General features: G+C 37.7%; 1 protein-coding gene across 3 annotated transcripts in view; it reads right to left on the bottom strand.

Annotated features, from left to right (window-relative positions):
- Tdrd3 (tudor domain containing 3) overlaps nucleotides 1–17,397 on the bottom strand; it is a 126,453-nt gene that overhangs the window by 58,761 nt on the left and 50,295 nt on the right. For 2 of the 3 annotated variants that reach the window (XM_021181871.2, XM_029468708.1), the window contains 6 exons: nucleotides 11,232–11,392; nucleotides 8,639–8,780; nucleotides 6,077–6,148; nucleotides 3,420–3,569; nucleotides 1,062–1,202; nucleotides 342–498 (listed from right to left, as the gene is read on the bottom strand). In XM_021181871.2, the coding sequence (XP_021037530.1) occupies nucleotides 342–498; nucleotides 1,062–1,202; nucleotides 3,420–3,569; nucleotides 6,077–6,148; nucleotides 8,639–8,780; nucleotides 11,232–11,392 (823 nt within the window). Of the gene's footprint in view, nucleotides 1–341; nucleotides 499–1,061; nucleotides 1,203–3,419; nucleotides 3,570–6,076; nucleotides 6,149–8,638; nucleotides 8,781–11,231; nucleotides 11,393–11,525; nucleotides 11,948–17,397 lie in introns of those variants that run through there. The other variant, XM_029468709.1, reaches the window with a different exon arrangement.

Raw genomic sequence — 17,397 nt, 5'->3', positions numbered from 1 at the left:
AATCTATTTCTCAAATAATACCACTTTATCCAAGTAAAAGATACTGTTTGGTTAATTTTAGGAAGTTCAGAGAGTGGTAAGTCTTTAATAAAAATGGCACAGATCTAGACATAACCATTAAAACAAGTTAGCGTGCATCCTGGTCTCTCTCTAACCTCTAACAACTCTGATTAAAAAGTCACTACTAGACACAGTCTACACAGAGATGAGAAGCAGCCTGCATGACCTGTATGTCTCCAAGCCTGCAGCTTCTAAGAACCAGTGTTACCTAATGCTACAGCCCTCAAAGTGTAAACCTCGGCCCTGGTCCTGCCCGTAGCTTGCTGGCTCATGAACTATACCTCGAGGAGGAGGGCCCACGGCAGGCTTCTGTTTACTGCTGTTCAGAAGGACATTCAGTGCTGCTTCTAAGTTGTTGGCATTGTCCATCAGCGCTTGCCTCGAGGCCTCCTTACTGAAGCCCATTTCCGTTATGTGTTTCAGGGCTTTCTCATCAACCTGAAAGGAACAAAGAAACAGCTATGCTGAGGACTTACATAAAGCCAGCTATCCATTTTGGTTGTGAGCCTAGCCTTTAACGGCTGAGCCATCTCTCCAGCCCCCAGCTATCCATTTTAACTGTCTTTTACTCAAAGTTTCATTCATAGCTATAGCGAAACTGTCACACTGACACAACATTCTGACTTACTGTTTTCCCACACTGACAGTCAAGGAAGAATCTGAGTTATAGTAAATGTCACTGAAAATCCAAAACAAGAAAAAGAAAAGCTTATGCTTTATTAGAATAAGCTCTTAAGAAAATAATACGGCAAAGAAAACATGACCTCATACATTTTATAGTAAAACCAAACGAACAAAACAAATAATTACACTTCCCCATCCACAGCAGGAAAAAAATGTAATTTATATTGCACCTGAACAAAAATACAAAGAAGAAATTTTAAAAAAACAAAAAACAAAACAAAACAAACAAACAACAAAAAAAAAAACTAAGAGAAGAAGGAGCTATTCAGAACATATCCTGTTCCTTTTGTGGCTGCCCCGTTCCCCGTTACACTTACCAACTCTCTATAGACACCCTCATTTTTGCTCTCTGACTTGGAAGCCTTTTCCTTCTGTAAAACCTCCCTATTTCGGTGACCAGCAGCACCAATATTGAGATTACTTCTGGCACCACCTCCACCTCCTCCAAATGTCTTGGTCTAGATAAGGGAAAAATAAAACAGACATAAGTAAATAGTATTTTTAAATAGTCATATAAACAAAGATATTACTTTAAAAACCAGAAAAGTTCATCATTTAAAGCTTAATTAGTTTTCACAAGTAAAAAATAAAATAACAGACACCAAAAGTAGAGCATAAACATCTATAACCCATAATATTTTCTTTTTACAAGTCCAGGCAGGGCAAAAAGAAAATTACTAGATTTTAATTAAGTCACCAAAACCAATCTATATGTGCATCAATGCAGATGAAAATGAGATGATATAAAGACATCATAAAGATTAGTTGTCTAAATTACTCCAGTGAAATATTTGAATGCATCTTGGATCTGAGCCCTAGAACCATCTACAGCTCGAGGTTAGTCTAAACAAAGTTCTAAACTGACCCAATAGTCAATTAAAGCGTATCATGTCTGTTGTGGATCATTATATAATCTTAGAAATTAAACACAACATGAACAAAGAGTATAACTCATTTATTAATTCCTTGTTTACATTCATCATATATGTCATTATTTTGCTGATGTATCTGAATAAACTTGAAACTTGATTTAATCTCATTAATCATCTCTTTTTAAAATAATTTTGAAAAAATAGAACATGAAGACCACTGACTTGGGAAGATACAAGATCATTGCTGAAAGGCATCCCATAGCTGACTCATCAAAAGAGAAATCTTATTGCATAATATTTTTCTGTCTGATACCTTTGGTAAAATTAAAAGCAAGTTAAAATTGATTTTTTTATTAACAATAATTGTTGAAATATATTTTAAATAAGAAAAGCACATTATAAATGATTTTATTATACATTATATATTAACAAATATTATAATAAAAAGCATCTTAATTTATTCAACATTGAGAAATTATGTTGAACTAGATAAAAATGTAAAGTAGAATGTAAAAAATGAGAAATTAATACTAGACATACATTAATGAACAACATTTTCAGTACTTGAATATGTTATTTAAATCTGATACAACATTATATAGACATTTGTAACTACAGCAAATCAAACCTTAGGAAGACAGCTTAAGATGCACATGAATCCTTGGAACAGGTTATACTAAACATCCTCTTCTAAATTTTAGAATCTAAAACATCAGATAATATTTTGGGAGAAATGAATATATTTCATATAAACGACATAAAAATATACTTAATTTGATGGTCTTAAGTGCCTTAGAATGAAAAGCATACTGAAGAACACCAATACTTGTGATAACTGTCACAATGGGGTGTCCTAATCTGAGCAGGATGTAGGGGAGGCTGTGCAGGTTTGATATGACCGATTACAACCCCCACAGTACCTCACTTGACAGCTGAGGCCCACAGGGCACAAAGGCACATCAGCTTAGCACTGTCAGCATGACCTGCTCTGGGCCCCCTGGTCCAGAGGGTTTGGTTTTGATCCTACTCTGAACTGGACATAGGAAGACAGGAGGAGGGACAAGCAAATGCCAAGTTTCCTAGAGAAGCTTTCAAGTTAAGTAGAGAGTGATACTCACAAACCTTCATTGTACTCTGAGCACAGGAAACTATTGCAATTTTAATGAATAAAAATTCTATCCAAGAAACTCACAAAAAAAATTCATATCAAACTAAAAAAAAAAAATCAATCAACAAAGGAAAAAAACCTAGTCCAAGTAAACAAGAAATTAAAACCAGCTTGGCCAACTATGGTCTAAGATGGAGCGCATGTGTGTGCACATACATGTATCATACAGCCACATATAATCCTACGAGTAACATGTTTGCTGAAATCTATTTAATATAAAAAATAAGCTAGCAAGACATAATTCTGATGCACTAATTGATCCCAACTCAGAACTCATTCCCCAAGATCTCCCTATTCAGAAGCAAGCATTACAGAGGGAGATTATCTTAGAAAGTAGTAACGAGCTCAACTAATAACAGGAAACCCTCTGCTATGATGCAAAAGGAAAATGTGTGTAGTTATTTCACTGAGAAAGAAACGAAAGGAGGGGTGCTGGGTGGATTACATGCCAACAGAAATATTTATGAGACTGCCAAGGTGCCTTGGGATGCCCGGAGAAACTGGCTTCCTCTGCTTGTCCAATCTGTAGAGAGAGGAGTGTGAGCACTCTGGGGATTGGTTACGTGAGCAGCAGTGATGACCAAGGGAATTACAGAGAATGCAACAGGAGAAGTTTGCGAAAACCCTCGTCTTACTTCTTTGCTCTTTGCAACCTCTGCAATGGCAGCAGTTCTTTGCTTTTCAAATTCATCATTATCATTTGCAGGCTTGGCAGGCAGGGAAACTTGTAATGTCTTTCTTCGATCAAGCTCTCTGCTATCCACTTGGACGTTAGATGCACACTTCTGAAAAAATAAATTCATCTCCCTCAGTAATTACAAGATAAATTCCAAGAAATACAATTCTTCATAAGAACTATTTCCTTGAAAGAAATATTCGTATTTCTTATCATTGGTAAAGACAAAAATACCACTCTACCCAACAGACTTAAAACAGATAAAAAAAACCACACACGCACAAAAACTATGAAGCTGATTACAATGTTACTTTAAATAAATCTAAGTTAAAGATTGTATCTGTGTATGTACATACATACATACATACACACATACATGCATACATCACCTAAATGAGGCCATACATTTACAAAATAAACTGGAATGCAAGACCCAAGTTTCATTCTAGGGTAATAACTTAAAAACTGTTGTAGATTTCAAGCTATCTACATTAATTAAGACCAGGTAAGTTAGGCAGTACACTTAATAACATGTAACAAAATGTGTTGGAACTTGTAAGTCAAAGACTAAAACAAGCCCAATTAAGATGCAAAGTTTCATTGTTGTTTTATTTAAGGTTTATGCTTTTAATATCATAATTTAAAACAGGTGTCTCTATTTGACAACAATCCCTGAATTCTCGACTCCATACTAGTTTAAGCCCTCTAAAGTGACAGGTTTCTTCTCAGCTCATTACCTATATGAAAGGGAGAAGAGGAAATCAAGTGTGTTACACAAATACAGCATTTTTCCTCCAAGATAAACATGCCATTTATAGCAATGCAAGAGGGCTAGCATGATGATTGTAGCCTACCAACTACTGCAGCATGCCGCACAAGCACGTCACAGTGAAGAACAGTAAACACCATCACTGAGACGAACTCTTCCGTTATACTAGTCCTCCATTTATAATAATACACATTTCAATGCTGTTCAGTAACTGAATCACTAACTGTCTCTAGAAAAAAGTCATTTTTATATCTTAAGCAATTTAAGAAAAGAGTTTACAGATGTCTCAGGAAAAAGTAAAATTGTACAAGTATGTCAGTTATGATTTTCAAGTTTAGATTACTATAATATTTTCACTCTGGGATCTTTTATTACAAACAGAATGTTACTAGCATGGGCCACAACACTGGACTTTCTATCTACCTTTATCTTTAAAAGAGGAGAGGGGACATACCCATGATGCAGAAATGACTCTAAGTATAGCTCATAACAATTATTTTAAAGATGCCAATCAACTGGTCCTATACCATACCTTCATATCAACTAGGTGTCTTTTTAGTACCAAAGTTCCAAACAAAATTCAAATAACATACAAAATAAAATGTTGGGTTTCAATTTCAAATTTTTATGTCCCAATTTGCCTTCACTTTAGCCAGCATTCTGTAAGAAAGGTACAGAGTAAAAACAGTTTAAAACTGTAGTGCTGACCAACAAGGCAAAGCCAAGGCCACAGGGAGTGCTCTCAGCCTCATCTAGGGTGAAGCAAGAGAAGGGCAGGAGACTCCGGGAGGAGACAAGTCCAAGTTAAGTACAGAAAGGAAAACAAGACAGAGGCAGCTCAGCCCTTCCTCCAGTCTCCTTTACAGTAGGAAACATGTGGTGGTGGGAATGAGAACTGCTCCCATGCCACCATGTCTGAATGCCCAGACCCCAGCGGGTGGAAATGTTTGGGAAAGATTAGGAGGTGTGAGGTTGGTGGAGGGCCTGTGTCACTGAGCATCAGATTTCTAAAGCCCAGGCTATTCCCAGTTAGCTTTCTCCCTCCCTCCCTCCCTCCCTCCCTCCCTCCCTCCTTCCCTCCCTCCCTCCCTCCCTCCCTCTCCCTCTCCCTCTCTCCCTCTCTCTCTCCCTCCCTTCCTCCCTCTCCCCTCCCTCTCCCTCTCCCTCTCTCCCTCTCTCTCTCCCTCCCTTCCTCCCTCTCCCCTTCCCCCTCCCCCTTTCTCTTCCGCCCCACCAGATAAACATGTAATCACTCAGCTACTGGCCAGCATCACGATTGTCTGCCTGCCACTGTTTCCTGACATGACAGTCTTGCACTCTCTGAAACGTTAAGCCTCTATTAAATAATTCCTTTTAAATGTTGCCTTGGTCACAGTGTTTTGTTACAGTAATAGAAAAACTAAGACTAAGGGTTAAAAATTAAGGACTACACATGTAAATACTTATTTTTGTAGAAGAATAATCCAAGCTGCTATAGTTGAAAACATCAATATAAAACAAAATTAGGTGTCTAAGATGAACAATTGAATGGAGGCTAAGCTGACGAACAAAATTTGGGGGAAAATTCTGGCATATATTTTTTCATCTCTTTACTTTTAAAATTGTCATTTACTTATCTTAGCAGTTTTCCATTAACTTATCTTAGCAGTAATTTGTTCTACATACATAATTCTTCATTGCTTCAATCTCTGGGATAAGGGCAATGTTATTAAGTTCCTTGACCTTCATGTCTAATATAACTCTACGGCATCTGAGTAACTAGGTTGTCACAAAGCCATACTCAGCGTAAGCACAACGAAGAACACTCTTTCTTGACTGAGTCCACCTGCCAGGAGCAAAGTCCTTACCTGTCCAAAAGGTAGAAAAGGAGGTGGGCCACCTTCAGCTCCAATATTGCTTCTATTATGCTTTAATAAGCTCTGTTTAAAAACAAAATCAGTCATAAAGCATAAAGCACACATATAGACACACTAGCCCCGCATACCAGAAGTGCAGAGCTTACAGTAGAATCTTGAGACACAACAGCCTCCTTTAAAGCATTTCTAACTACAAGACAAAAAATACTTTATTCTTCATTTCTGTAAGCTGGGAAAGTTCTTTCCTCATCTCTCCTGACCAAAATACATTCAAGTTTAATTTTTAGAAATATTTTTCAAGCTGGTGCTCTTTGGAGAAAGCAGACCTCCTCAAATAACGTCAATTCATAAAAAAAAATGCTCTGACAAGAACAATTTTACTTTGAAGCACATAACCAATAGACGAATAATATCTGAAATTTCTCTACAAAAATAACATTTTTAGAGATAATACTTACTAGAAAAAAGCTATTACTGATAAGGGTGATTTCTGGTACTTGGAATACTAGAATCCTATGGTTTATAATATGTAAAGTCACACAATAACATTTTTCAAATTATCTTACACTCATTCATACTATGAAGAACTATAAAAGTTTCGTTGTACTTTGCATGCATATGTGTATGTACACGAAGACACTAACACACAACAAGCACAAGTGTGTAAAGGGAAGAGGACAACTTGCATGAGTCAATTCTCCCCACGCCCATGTGGATCCCAGGAATCAAACTCAAGTCATGAGGTCTGAGCAAACACCTTTCCCTGCTGAGCCTCTCGTGAGTATTTAATAGAGGAAAGCTTCCAAACTCTATGAGTTTCGGGGTTTTTAAGCTTGGCTAATGAGAATCAGAAAAACCACAAAGCACTTCCTCCCATTCTGACGCCCTTCCATAGGGCCAAAGGCAGCCCAACAGCATTCCCTCTGCTACCCTTCCCACTGACGGTGTTAACATGCATCTGTCAAGTATTAAACATACCTTCCGAACTTGAACCTTGTGCTAATTAATATTACAGATGTTATGATGAAAATACAATGTAAAAGAGTCACAAAGTATTTTTAAAAATTCACCATGTACTGTACTGTTTAACACATTCCAGAGTTCCTGCATTCTGTAAACGCGCATACATTTCATGTAAGCTACAGAGTGAATAATAAGCACAAAGGCAACTTAATGTCAGCCTAATGAGCAAAGGAGAATAAACTGGGACAGGGATGCCGCATCTTCACAATCTACATGCACGTTATCAACCTCTTTCATTTAAAAACAAGAAGCAAGGCACACGCACATGATTATCCAGGGCCCTGAGCTCAGTTTCGATTCAGTTACAAGGAAAGGATTATGTAAACAGCTATAAATCAATTCAGTTTGCACGTAAACGTCCTTTAAAAGCTAACATAAATTAACATTTTTTGTTAACATGAAAATTTAAAAACAACTCGGACTCCTATTTCTTGCACTGCTGAAGGTACAAAAGCCAGACCTAAGCTCCCTTTACACACAATGAGTGACCTGGCCAGTATATAAACAACCCAGCCCTACATAGCATAGGATCGCTATTCCTAAGGGAAGAGGTAAATCCAGCCTGGGTGTACGATGCAGAAAGCATAGCATAGCATGGAGGATTCAGTAGAGAATATCAACCTCACAACAAGACACTCAGCATCACTGTGCCATGGATAATGCACATGGAAATGAGGAGTAGTCCTATTTCACACACACATACACAGACACACACACACACACACACAGAATAGATACTATGAAAAAATAACCACTGTAGAAGTCAGAACCTTATTAAACGAATAAAACAAAACTACCATAAAATCTAGCAATTCTACAAGTATGCATGCCAAAAAACTAAAAGGAGCTACTATTTGTGCACCCACATTCACAGCAGCTTTAGCCATAGTGAGCAAAAGATAGGAGCAACACTAATGCCCACTGACAGATGAACAAACAAAATGTAGTGTTCATAAACAATGGAATACTACTGAGCTAATAAAAAGAGGGAAACTCTGACATCCTCCAATATAGCTATTATCTTACTCAGAATAAGCTGGACACAAAAGAACAAATACTACTACTATAACATGTCTAAGAGATATTCCAATACTCAAGACCATAGAGACAGAAAGTAGAATGGCGGACAAGAGTGTATGCACGCTTGTCTGTGTGTCTTTGTTGGAAGTGAGTAAGTTCCTACCTGACTTAATGGTTTTAAGTGGAAAGATTCTTGCTGGGATGTTGGAAAATTATATAAGCACTGATCTGACATTTTCCAATATAAAGGATATCTAATATGTCCTTTTCTTAACTAACAAATTTCAAACCTGTCAAGATACTGTAATATTAACATTTAAAACATGAGTAAAATGTAATAGGTACTGAAAACTGTCACTTCCTTTTGAGGAAGAATGGTGTCACAGCACAGCAGATAGTTTCTCTACTGAGGATCATGTGCTATCTTAGTAACTCTGACACAAAAGACCACTGCTGCCACTTGCTGTGGGAAGAGCGCCTATGTTCTAATAGTTTGTATTGCACACTTACTCTCTGTAAAGCCCACTTGTCAATTAGGTGTTCCACTTCGCCACCAAGAACTGTGGTGTTAGAGTCACTTAAGAGCAGGAATCCGTTCTGTATGTCCACAGTGCCAGAGAGCTTCACTTTTGTGCCAGGTGGTGTGTTCAGGCTGATGCAAAGGAAAAACCAAAGGAGTTAGTGATTAGAGCGGCACTGAAACTCCTCCACAACTGAACCGGAGCCGCGTGACTTAGTCACAATACACTAACATCTGAACTAAATTCCAAGAGGACTAGCTATGAAGTAAAAGTGCATCACCATAAATGAAGACCAAGCAATCAATCAGTCCATGCATGCATACATACATACATACATATATACATACATACATAAGCAAGCTTTAGTTTAGTTTCCACAAGTTCCAACAAATGTGGACAAGAATAATCTCACCCCACAAAGCTATGGTAAAGAAAAAGGAAAGACAGGGGAAAACTTTTCTTTTTAAAATGTATTTTCTGTCTGTGGGTGTTCTGTGTCTATGTATGAAGTCAGGACCATGGACCCTGGAGTTACAGATGGTTGTGAGCTGCCATGAGAGTGCTGGGAATTGAACCTGGAACTGAAATGTAAGAGCACTTTTCATCACTGAGCCATCTCCCCAGCCAGTAAAGGACTTCCAACTGTAGCATATATGAACACAATACCTCCCTTTCTTTTCTATGTTTCTATTTGTCCTCTACAGGACAAATATATATCATTATTAAATTAAATTTTAATATAGAAAAATATATTTAACCAGTAATAAACACAGAAATGTATCACCTATATGAGCCATGGTAATCTATAAAAATCCTTTTGTTAGTCATCTAGCCATGTTAGTCATCTGAACACGAGAATTAGTTATTCAATAACTTTAAAAAGACTCTTTCAAATCTATGATCTGGCTGGGGTGTTGCGCCGGATGGTCTGGGACCTCAACCAGTTATTTGAAGGACATGAGAAGAAGCCAAAAGGCAGGGTGTTTATTGAAACTGACAAAACAGTTAGAAGGCTGGGGCCATCAAGTTTCTGCCCGTTTACCGCCAATAGAATGCCTTGAGAACCTATACCACGCTTCCTATTAATGACTTACTTTTTTCTCAGAACCCCCAGATTTTAATCCCCACTTTATATTTCTGCGCAGCCTATATAAATTACACAAAGAGTGAAAAAAAAAATAAAAACTAAAAAGACTCTTTCACACTGACTCAGAAATCATGAGCATTAAGTGTAACGAGACTGGTCTACTAAAGGCCAGTGTTCATCAGATGCTTGATAAACCTTGCATCACAAAACCAGAGGAAACTTTGCTAAAGGAAACTCAGGATAACATTCACCTCATCATGTAGGTTTGTTCTAAAGTAAAAGCACAGATATAAATCCTACTCCACCTCTTCCCACATCCAGCGAGAGGAAAGGCTCTCCAAATAGGACTCCTAAAATAGTCTGCCGTGAAACACTTGGCATGAATTAGAAAATTATTCTGCAATGGCTTCATTATTCACATTTCTAAGGCTCATGAAATTCATCACATGCTGATACATGCAACATCAAATCAGTGAGTATTAATACCACAGCCTTTCCAAAGATGGCTACTAAAAATCACTAGGGAAAAGAAGTTAGAATGTGCCTCATTCTCAAACTTCAAAGAAGCCACACACAGTAAGACAGATTAGACACTGTTCTGTGTATCAAGTAGGTCTGATATGTGTACCATTGCATATTATCAGTCCTATCTCAATAAAGTCATTAGAATTGTTCTGAGCCTCACAAGCTTAACATTCCTAGTCCTAACTGATGGAAGGAAGAGTCACAGAGAGCCTTGCCTAACCTTGCCTTACACAGCTCGGGAGTCAAAGAGCAGTTGCTGAGTACAATGTCCCATCCCTGAGATCAGCAGTAACCATCAGCAACACAATTACACTAACACATTTCTGCTAATTCCAGGCAATCAGCATGGGTAAGGAGTGGAAGTGGATTTAGGAGGAGTTGGGAAGGGGAGAAAATTATCAAAATACATTATACTAAATGCTCAAAGATTTAATAAAAATATTTTGTAAGCATTTTTAACAAAAAAATTTGTTTAACAAAAAAACATATTTTTTAAACAAAATAAGAATTTGGAAGGTTGCGCATTAAATAATTCTTTCTTACAAAATAGGAAGCCACAAACCTCTTTAGCCTTAATTATCTCCTCAGAAATTATATTAGCCTACAAACTTGACTAGAATCTTAAACAGTGTATTAACACACCACATAAGTACAGCTGCTAGCCTGTTAGGGGAAAAAAAACATATTTAAAGATATTCTAGTGTTTTCTAAACAGTGAATTACCAAAGATTTTCTGGAAAAAGAAATCATGCATATATATCTTAAATTTGTTTTATAGTTATCACAGAATGAAGGATAACTAACTTTGTCCCTAACTGTCTGTTAGACAAAACAGACATGAACACCCCAGGATCTGTTATGGAAAAGTACAGCATTCACTTAAGGCTCCATTCCTGCTTTTTCAAGTTCTGACAATGAAATCAGGTTTGAAAAGCACCCTCAGGTCCTCTTAACGAGTTGTATGAGTCACCTTATTTTTGAAATATAACTGAATTCTACTGCCGTACAACTTGTATGCCCATCCGTCATCTGCACGCGGAGCATCCTTGGCGCAGCTTGTGATTCCTCGTTATCCTTTGGCGCAGCAACATTGCGGACCTTCTGAATTTGTAAAACACATGGACCTTCAAGCTGTCACACACAAGAGAACAAAAGTCATTTGTTAACCACTGCTCTACTTTCAATGACACAATTTTCCTATCTTTAATTGTTATTTATTATAATTTATAGGGACAGCTTCAATTGAAGTCAAGAGTGAACTCACTTTATTAATTCACAGAGGTAAAATTTCAAGAGGCCTGCAGAAGGCCTTTCAAATCCACTTTCAGATAATTCCAATGCACGAAAGCACTAAGAAAGCAGCTCTGGTTTTGAATAAAAGGTCAGAGGTCACACTTTTAGTCTTATGTGTCTGAAACAGTTCACATAAATCCTGTTCCCTCCCCTTTCACAGGAACAGGAAGAAGTTCAGGAGACAGACTACATGACAATATGTGAAGGACATCAACTTAGGGCAGCAGTTGAAAGGAATGCTTCCTAGTCAAACATCAACTTTACAATGCTCCAAAGTGTAAGATGCATAAAGTTCAAGGAGTGTGCTTCACTTATTTCTATACTTCCCTTTGAAAATGATATTAAATCCAATGATATATGACAAGGAGAGAAAAAAAATGTTCTCTCTTGCCAACTTTCAGTCAAAGTACAAAATAAATCAATGGTGTAATTAGGTATAAAGCTAAAAGTTTTATATAATAATATGCTGATAGCAAAACTGGGGAAATACAGTTTAATTTGCTTACATCTAAAAAAACACATTTAACAGAAATGAACATTTCCACATAACAAAATAGATCTTTAAGTTAGCATCATAGTTTAGGGATTATAAAAGGGCTATTTTAAAATTACAGGTTTTCAAATAAATATTTCTGTACATTAAAAAAAAATACATACTTTCAGAAAACAAATAACAGTTGGCAAATGGTTACACATTATTTCCCCAAGTAAGTAAGTCTCTAAACTAGAAATCTACTGCTCAGCACTAACCAGGAACAACAATGTCACACATTCAGTTTTATCTAGTCTAATCATTCATCTAAGCTCTAGCTATGAAAGGAAAATTCTGTTTCTGGGAAAGATGGTAGAATAGAGGCAGCTGCCAAGAGAGCCAGTAAAAGAAGAGTTAAAAACAAAGGAAAATAGGAGTTATTGCAGAAGGGAAGAGATGCCTCAGAAGTCCACCAAGGCAGTGACAGGACACTGGGAAGGAGGAACGGTAAGGACAATGACTCAGAGCGCACAGGAAGAGCAGCAGCCTGCACATCCCTGCAGAACAAGGCAACAGAAGCAGCTTACAAAGACAGCTTCCAGTCAGGGAGATGGCTCAGTGGGTAAAGGTGCTTGCTGCTAAACCTAAAGACCTGAGTTCAATCCTGGGACCCCCCACATGGTACAAGAAGAGATCTCCCAAAAGTTGTCTTCTGACTTCCACACACATGCCATGGTATATGCACACACACACAATACAAACATACACTATTTTTTTTTCAAATTATTTTTAATGTTTTAATAAAATATTTAAATTATTTTTAAGTTATTATATACATAGTAAAAAATGTAAAGAGGTCTGCTTCTCACTGGTAGTATTAGAGATTATAAAGGTCAGTTACTCGATATGATCAAGAAACCAAACCTAAGAATCCATAGAGCTAAGATAAACATTAAAAATATAAAGAATCTATTCCATGAAATTATAAAATGCATTTCCCTAAAATGTAGGGGAAGAAATAGACATTCAAATACAAGAGACATATAGAATTCAAATTATGCATAGACCCATAAACTCTACAATACACTAGAGATAGTCCAATGTTTAATCACAAATTATATTACATAGCCACAGTAAAACAAAACAGCAGTGGGACAATGAAGTAGCACAGATACAGACACACACACCTATGGACTGAGCCACAGGACCCAGAGATACGCCCACACAGCGACAGACACAGATACCTACTTATTGTTACAAATTGTTCAAATAAGATACTAGAGAAATGACAAGCTCTAAAACAAAAGTTGATGGAAAAACTGGTTTTTCGCATGTAAAAGAATAAAACTAAATCCATCTCTGAATCCATCTCTCTGTTTAAAAGAAATCCATGGAAATAGATCAAAGACTTTAATAAAAATATAAACTCGGAAACCACTAAAGAAACATAGCTGAAGCAACTTGAAGCGCAGGACTAGACAAGGCTTTTCTGAAGAGAACTCCAATAGCACAGGAAATAATCCCAAGAGCTGACAAGTGTGACCTCCAGGAGCTGCTGTAAAACAAACCAATAATCCCCAGGGTGAAGAGATAACCAACAAAGGGAAACAAGACTGTCACCTGAGTGTCCGACATGCAATTACATACATATGCACACATGTATATAAAATGCCAAAATTAAACACCAAAAAAAAAATCATCATAAATAAATGGGCCAATGAACTAAATAGACAGTTCTCAAAGGAACAATCCAAATGGCCAATCAATACCTGAAAAAATGTTCAACATCATTAGCCATCCAGGAAACAAGGAAACACAAATAGCCAATAAGTATTGTTAAAAGTATTCACTAAGTATTTTTTAAATATTCTGATGGACTTAGTCACCAGGAAAAACAACTCATAACTACTTTGAGGTTCATGTCAAGAATCTCAAGTTTTTTATTTATTATCAAGAAATCAAATACAGCACATGCAGGTGAGGACAGAGGGGAAAGAAACACACCCAGTGCTGGTGGGAATGTAAGCTGTGCAACCACTGTGGAAATCAGTAGGGAGGCTCCTCAGAAACCTGAAAATAGATCCACCTACCACGAGACACTGCCACTGCACTCCGAATATGTCCTAAGTCAGCACAGCACAAGGCTGCTTGCATAAGATGTGTATAGCTGCAGTATTTACCACAGGTAGAAAATTCAACCAGCCTACTTATCCATCAACATTGAACAGATAAAGAAAATGCAGAACACATCACAATGGGATTGTATGCAGCTGTAAAGGAAGTGCAATCATGGTGTTCACAGAAAAACTGATGCAACTGGACATCATCATGTTAAACAAAGCAAGCCAGGCTCTCAAAGAAAGACACATTTTCTCTCAAATACAGAACCTAAATTTAAAATTACACCTGTGTAAGATTGTGTCTATTTACATGTTTGGCTGGAGGTCATGGAAGCCCATCTTGGGCTAATCCATAAGAATTTACTCTGTCTGTTTCTTCCAAATTCTAGGCTCAGTGGCTTCATGTTGTCGCTTAACACACTTACTAAACTACAGAGTGTGGTAAATGCTCCACACTGAGGCTCTTTACTCTCTCTCTCTTCAGATGGGCAGTTTACAGCATTTGATTGGTACCATCACATCATCTCCTATAAAGATGTCAACTGTCAGTGAGCTTATATGCAGCTTCAATAAAATTTCTAGCATACTTTAAGAGATTTAGTAATTTGATTCTAAACTTTATTGGGAGAAAAATAATAACCTAAGGAAGAATGTATTTTACAACCACAAGTTCAGGAAAAAATTGGTAATTTCAAGTGTCATAAAGGTACCTTTCAAATAGATCCTGTATACTCGACGGAACGCACTATAAATGAGGCAACTCTTTGTAATGTAATTTGGCATCATCTTATGAAAGGAAAGTGGCTTAGCTCTACCGTGCACTAACTCAGTCCGAGTTCATCTCTTACTGTGTGCTGCTTCTTAGAAGTAGTGTATATTTTCAAAACTAATATAAACAATAAAGTAACCATCAAAGGAATTGATACATATTTACGATAACTGCATATGCATATGCAAACCAAAATGTACTTAAAGTCAATGAACAAACTCAGAATTCATGCAATTGTTTCTTAGTGTAGGAAGGGGTGGGGACAGAACACCTGAGCAGAACCATTCAGATATTCTAGTGTTTACCTCAGAAGAAGCTTCAGGGGTACCTACTTTAATACTAAACCTCAAAGATCCCTAAATGTACACACATCAATATTTTAAATCATTTATGCTTTAAGATTAATATTCTGGTCAGTGAAATAAATTTCTTAATTGAAAAGCTAAATCTATAAACTACACAGAACAAATACACTCAAAGCCATCTCACAGAGCAAGTTTGATGCCATAAGTGTTAGTAAAATCATTTCTAAGAGGGACAATGATGGAAAAGCTACCCTTAAAACTATTTGGCATTTCCCTTGCCAATATCAACAACCAACTAGATCTAGCTACAGCCTGCACCAAGAAGAGATGTGCAGCCGCCAAGACCATGAGCGTCTGAGCACACTGGTCCAGCGCAAGCAAGTACCTTGTTCTGGGCTTTGTGCTCATCACCTCACTGTTCTGAACACAGCCTCATTCTGCCGCAGCTGCTCCAGCAGAAATCCAATCTTCCTGCTCTCCCCTGCCCTACGTGACTCTTCTCTGCACTAACCAGGCTGAGACGATGGCATGCTGCAGCTGCACACCGAGGAAATGCTAGGACACTTGTCTGCTTTCTCATCCTCTCCAAGTATCTTAGAATAAAAAGTCCCCAAACTCAGGGACTTTAGGTTCTAGTGCTCATAGACAACAGCCACATGTACCTTCCATGCATAATTATCAGTCAAAATTTTTAATTAGGCCCAATTTCTCATAATTCATATTATAAAAACAGCATATTCTATTTTAAAATAAAAATAATATTGAATATGATATATATTGTTTTATGTATATCTACTAAATATATACACATATATTATATATACATGTATAATATACATATATATTTTAATACCTTGTCACAGAAAGATGTGTATACAGAGTATGTGTACTGTAAGGTTTTTTTCCCAAGGATTTATTTTTATTTATGTGTACATGTTTTGTCTACATGCAACTGCACACATATCCAGGTGCTCAGAGGCCAACAGAGGGTGTCAGATCAGGGAGCTGAAGGTAGCGGTGGCTGTCAGTCACCTCACATGGGTGCTGGGAACCAAACTCCAGTCCTTTGCAAAAGCAGCAAGAAGCATTAACTGTTGAGCCATCACTCCAGCCCATGAAAATATTCTCTAAGATTTCAAATATGCCTCTACGATGGCATTACTCCAATCACAACTCATCCCATAGTTTGAAAGCCAACAGTCTAGAGAGAAAAGCTACGACGATGAATAGCCTTCCTTTTTATATGGACATCTGACATAAAATCTCACTTACGGAGTTGGTTGTCTCCTTCACTCTGCACAAATATACACTCGAAACTGCCCAGGGCCACTGAAATGGTTAGGTGAGTAAGGCACTCGCCATGAAGCATCAAGTCCTAAGGCCCACATGGCAAGAGGAGAGAACCAACTCCTAAAAGCTGTCCTCTGACCTAACTACACACACCCACACACACACACACACACACATATGCATTCAGTAAATAAGTGAATAAATAAAATCATTCTTTACCTGCTTGAATAAAAAAATATTTCTGGAAGTTAGGGAGATGGCTCAGTTGTTAAGAGCTCTGACTGCTCTTTTGGGGGACCTGGTTGAATTCCTAGCACCCACACCCACATAGGGGCTAACCGCCATCTGTAACCTCCATTTCAGAAGAGCTACCACTCTCTTCTGCCCTCTATTGGCCCCAGGTACACATGGGGTACACACACATCCATGCAGGCAAAACACCCACACATATGAAACAAATAATCAGATAAATACCACTGAACAGAAAACACATCTGAAACCCTAGCACCTGTGAGGCTAAGGCCCAGAGGATCACCAAGATGAGGCACCCTTGGCTGCACAGCAAGTTTCAAGCTGTTCTGGTAATATATGGCAAACCTCTCTCAAACAACAGTAAGAATAAAATAAACAAAAATGATTTTCTAATGCTATTCTATAATTAACATGCAAAAATTATACCAGGAGCCAAGGCAGGCGCTTTATAGACATTGTTGAATTCACCTGGTGGAATTACACAGTCCATTAAGATTGCTCTCATCTTCATGTAAATATACCTGACAGCAAGCCAGGCGGTGGTGGTGCACGCCTTTAATCCCAGCACTTGGGAGGCAGAGGCAGGTGGATTTCTGAGTTCGAGGCCAGCCTGGTCTACAAAGTGAGTTCCAGGA

This window comes from Mus caroli, chromosome 14, assembly GCF_900094665.2.
Source record: "Mus caroli chromosome 14, CAROLI_EIJ_v1.1, whole genome shotgun sequence".
Classification (NCBI taxonomy): Eukaryota; Metazoa; Chordata; class Mammalia; order Rodentia; family Muridae; genus Mus; species Mus caroli.
The sequence above is the reverse complement of the archived record's forward strand: the minus strand, read 5'-3'. Positions and strand labels throughout refer to the sequence as shown.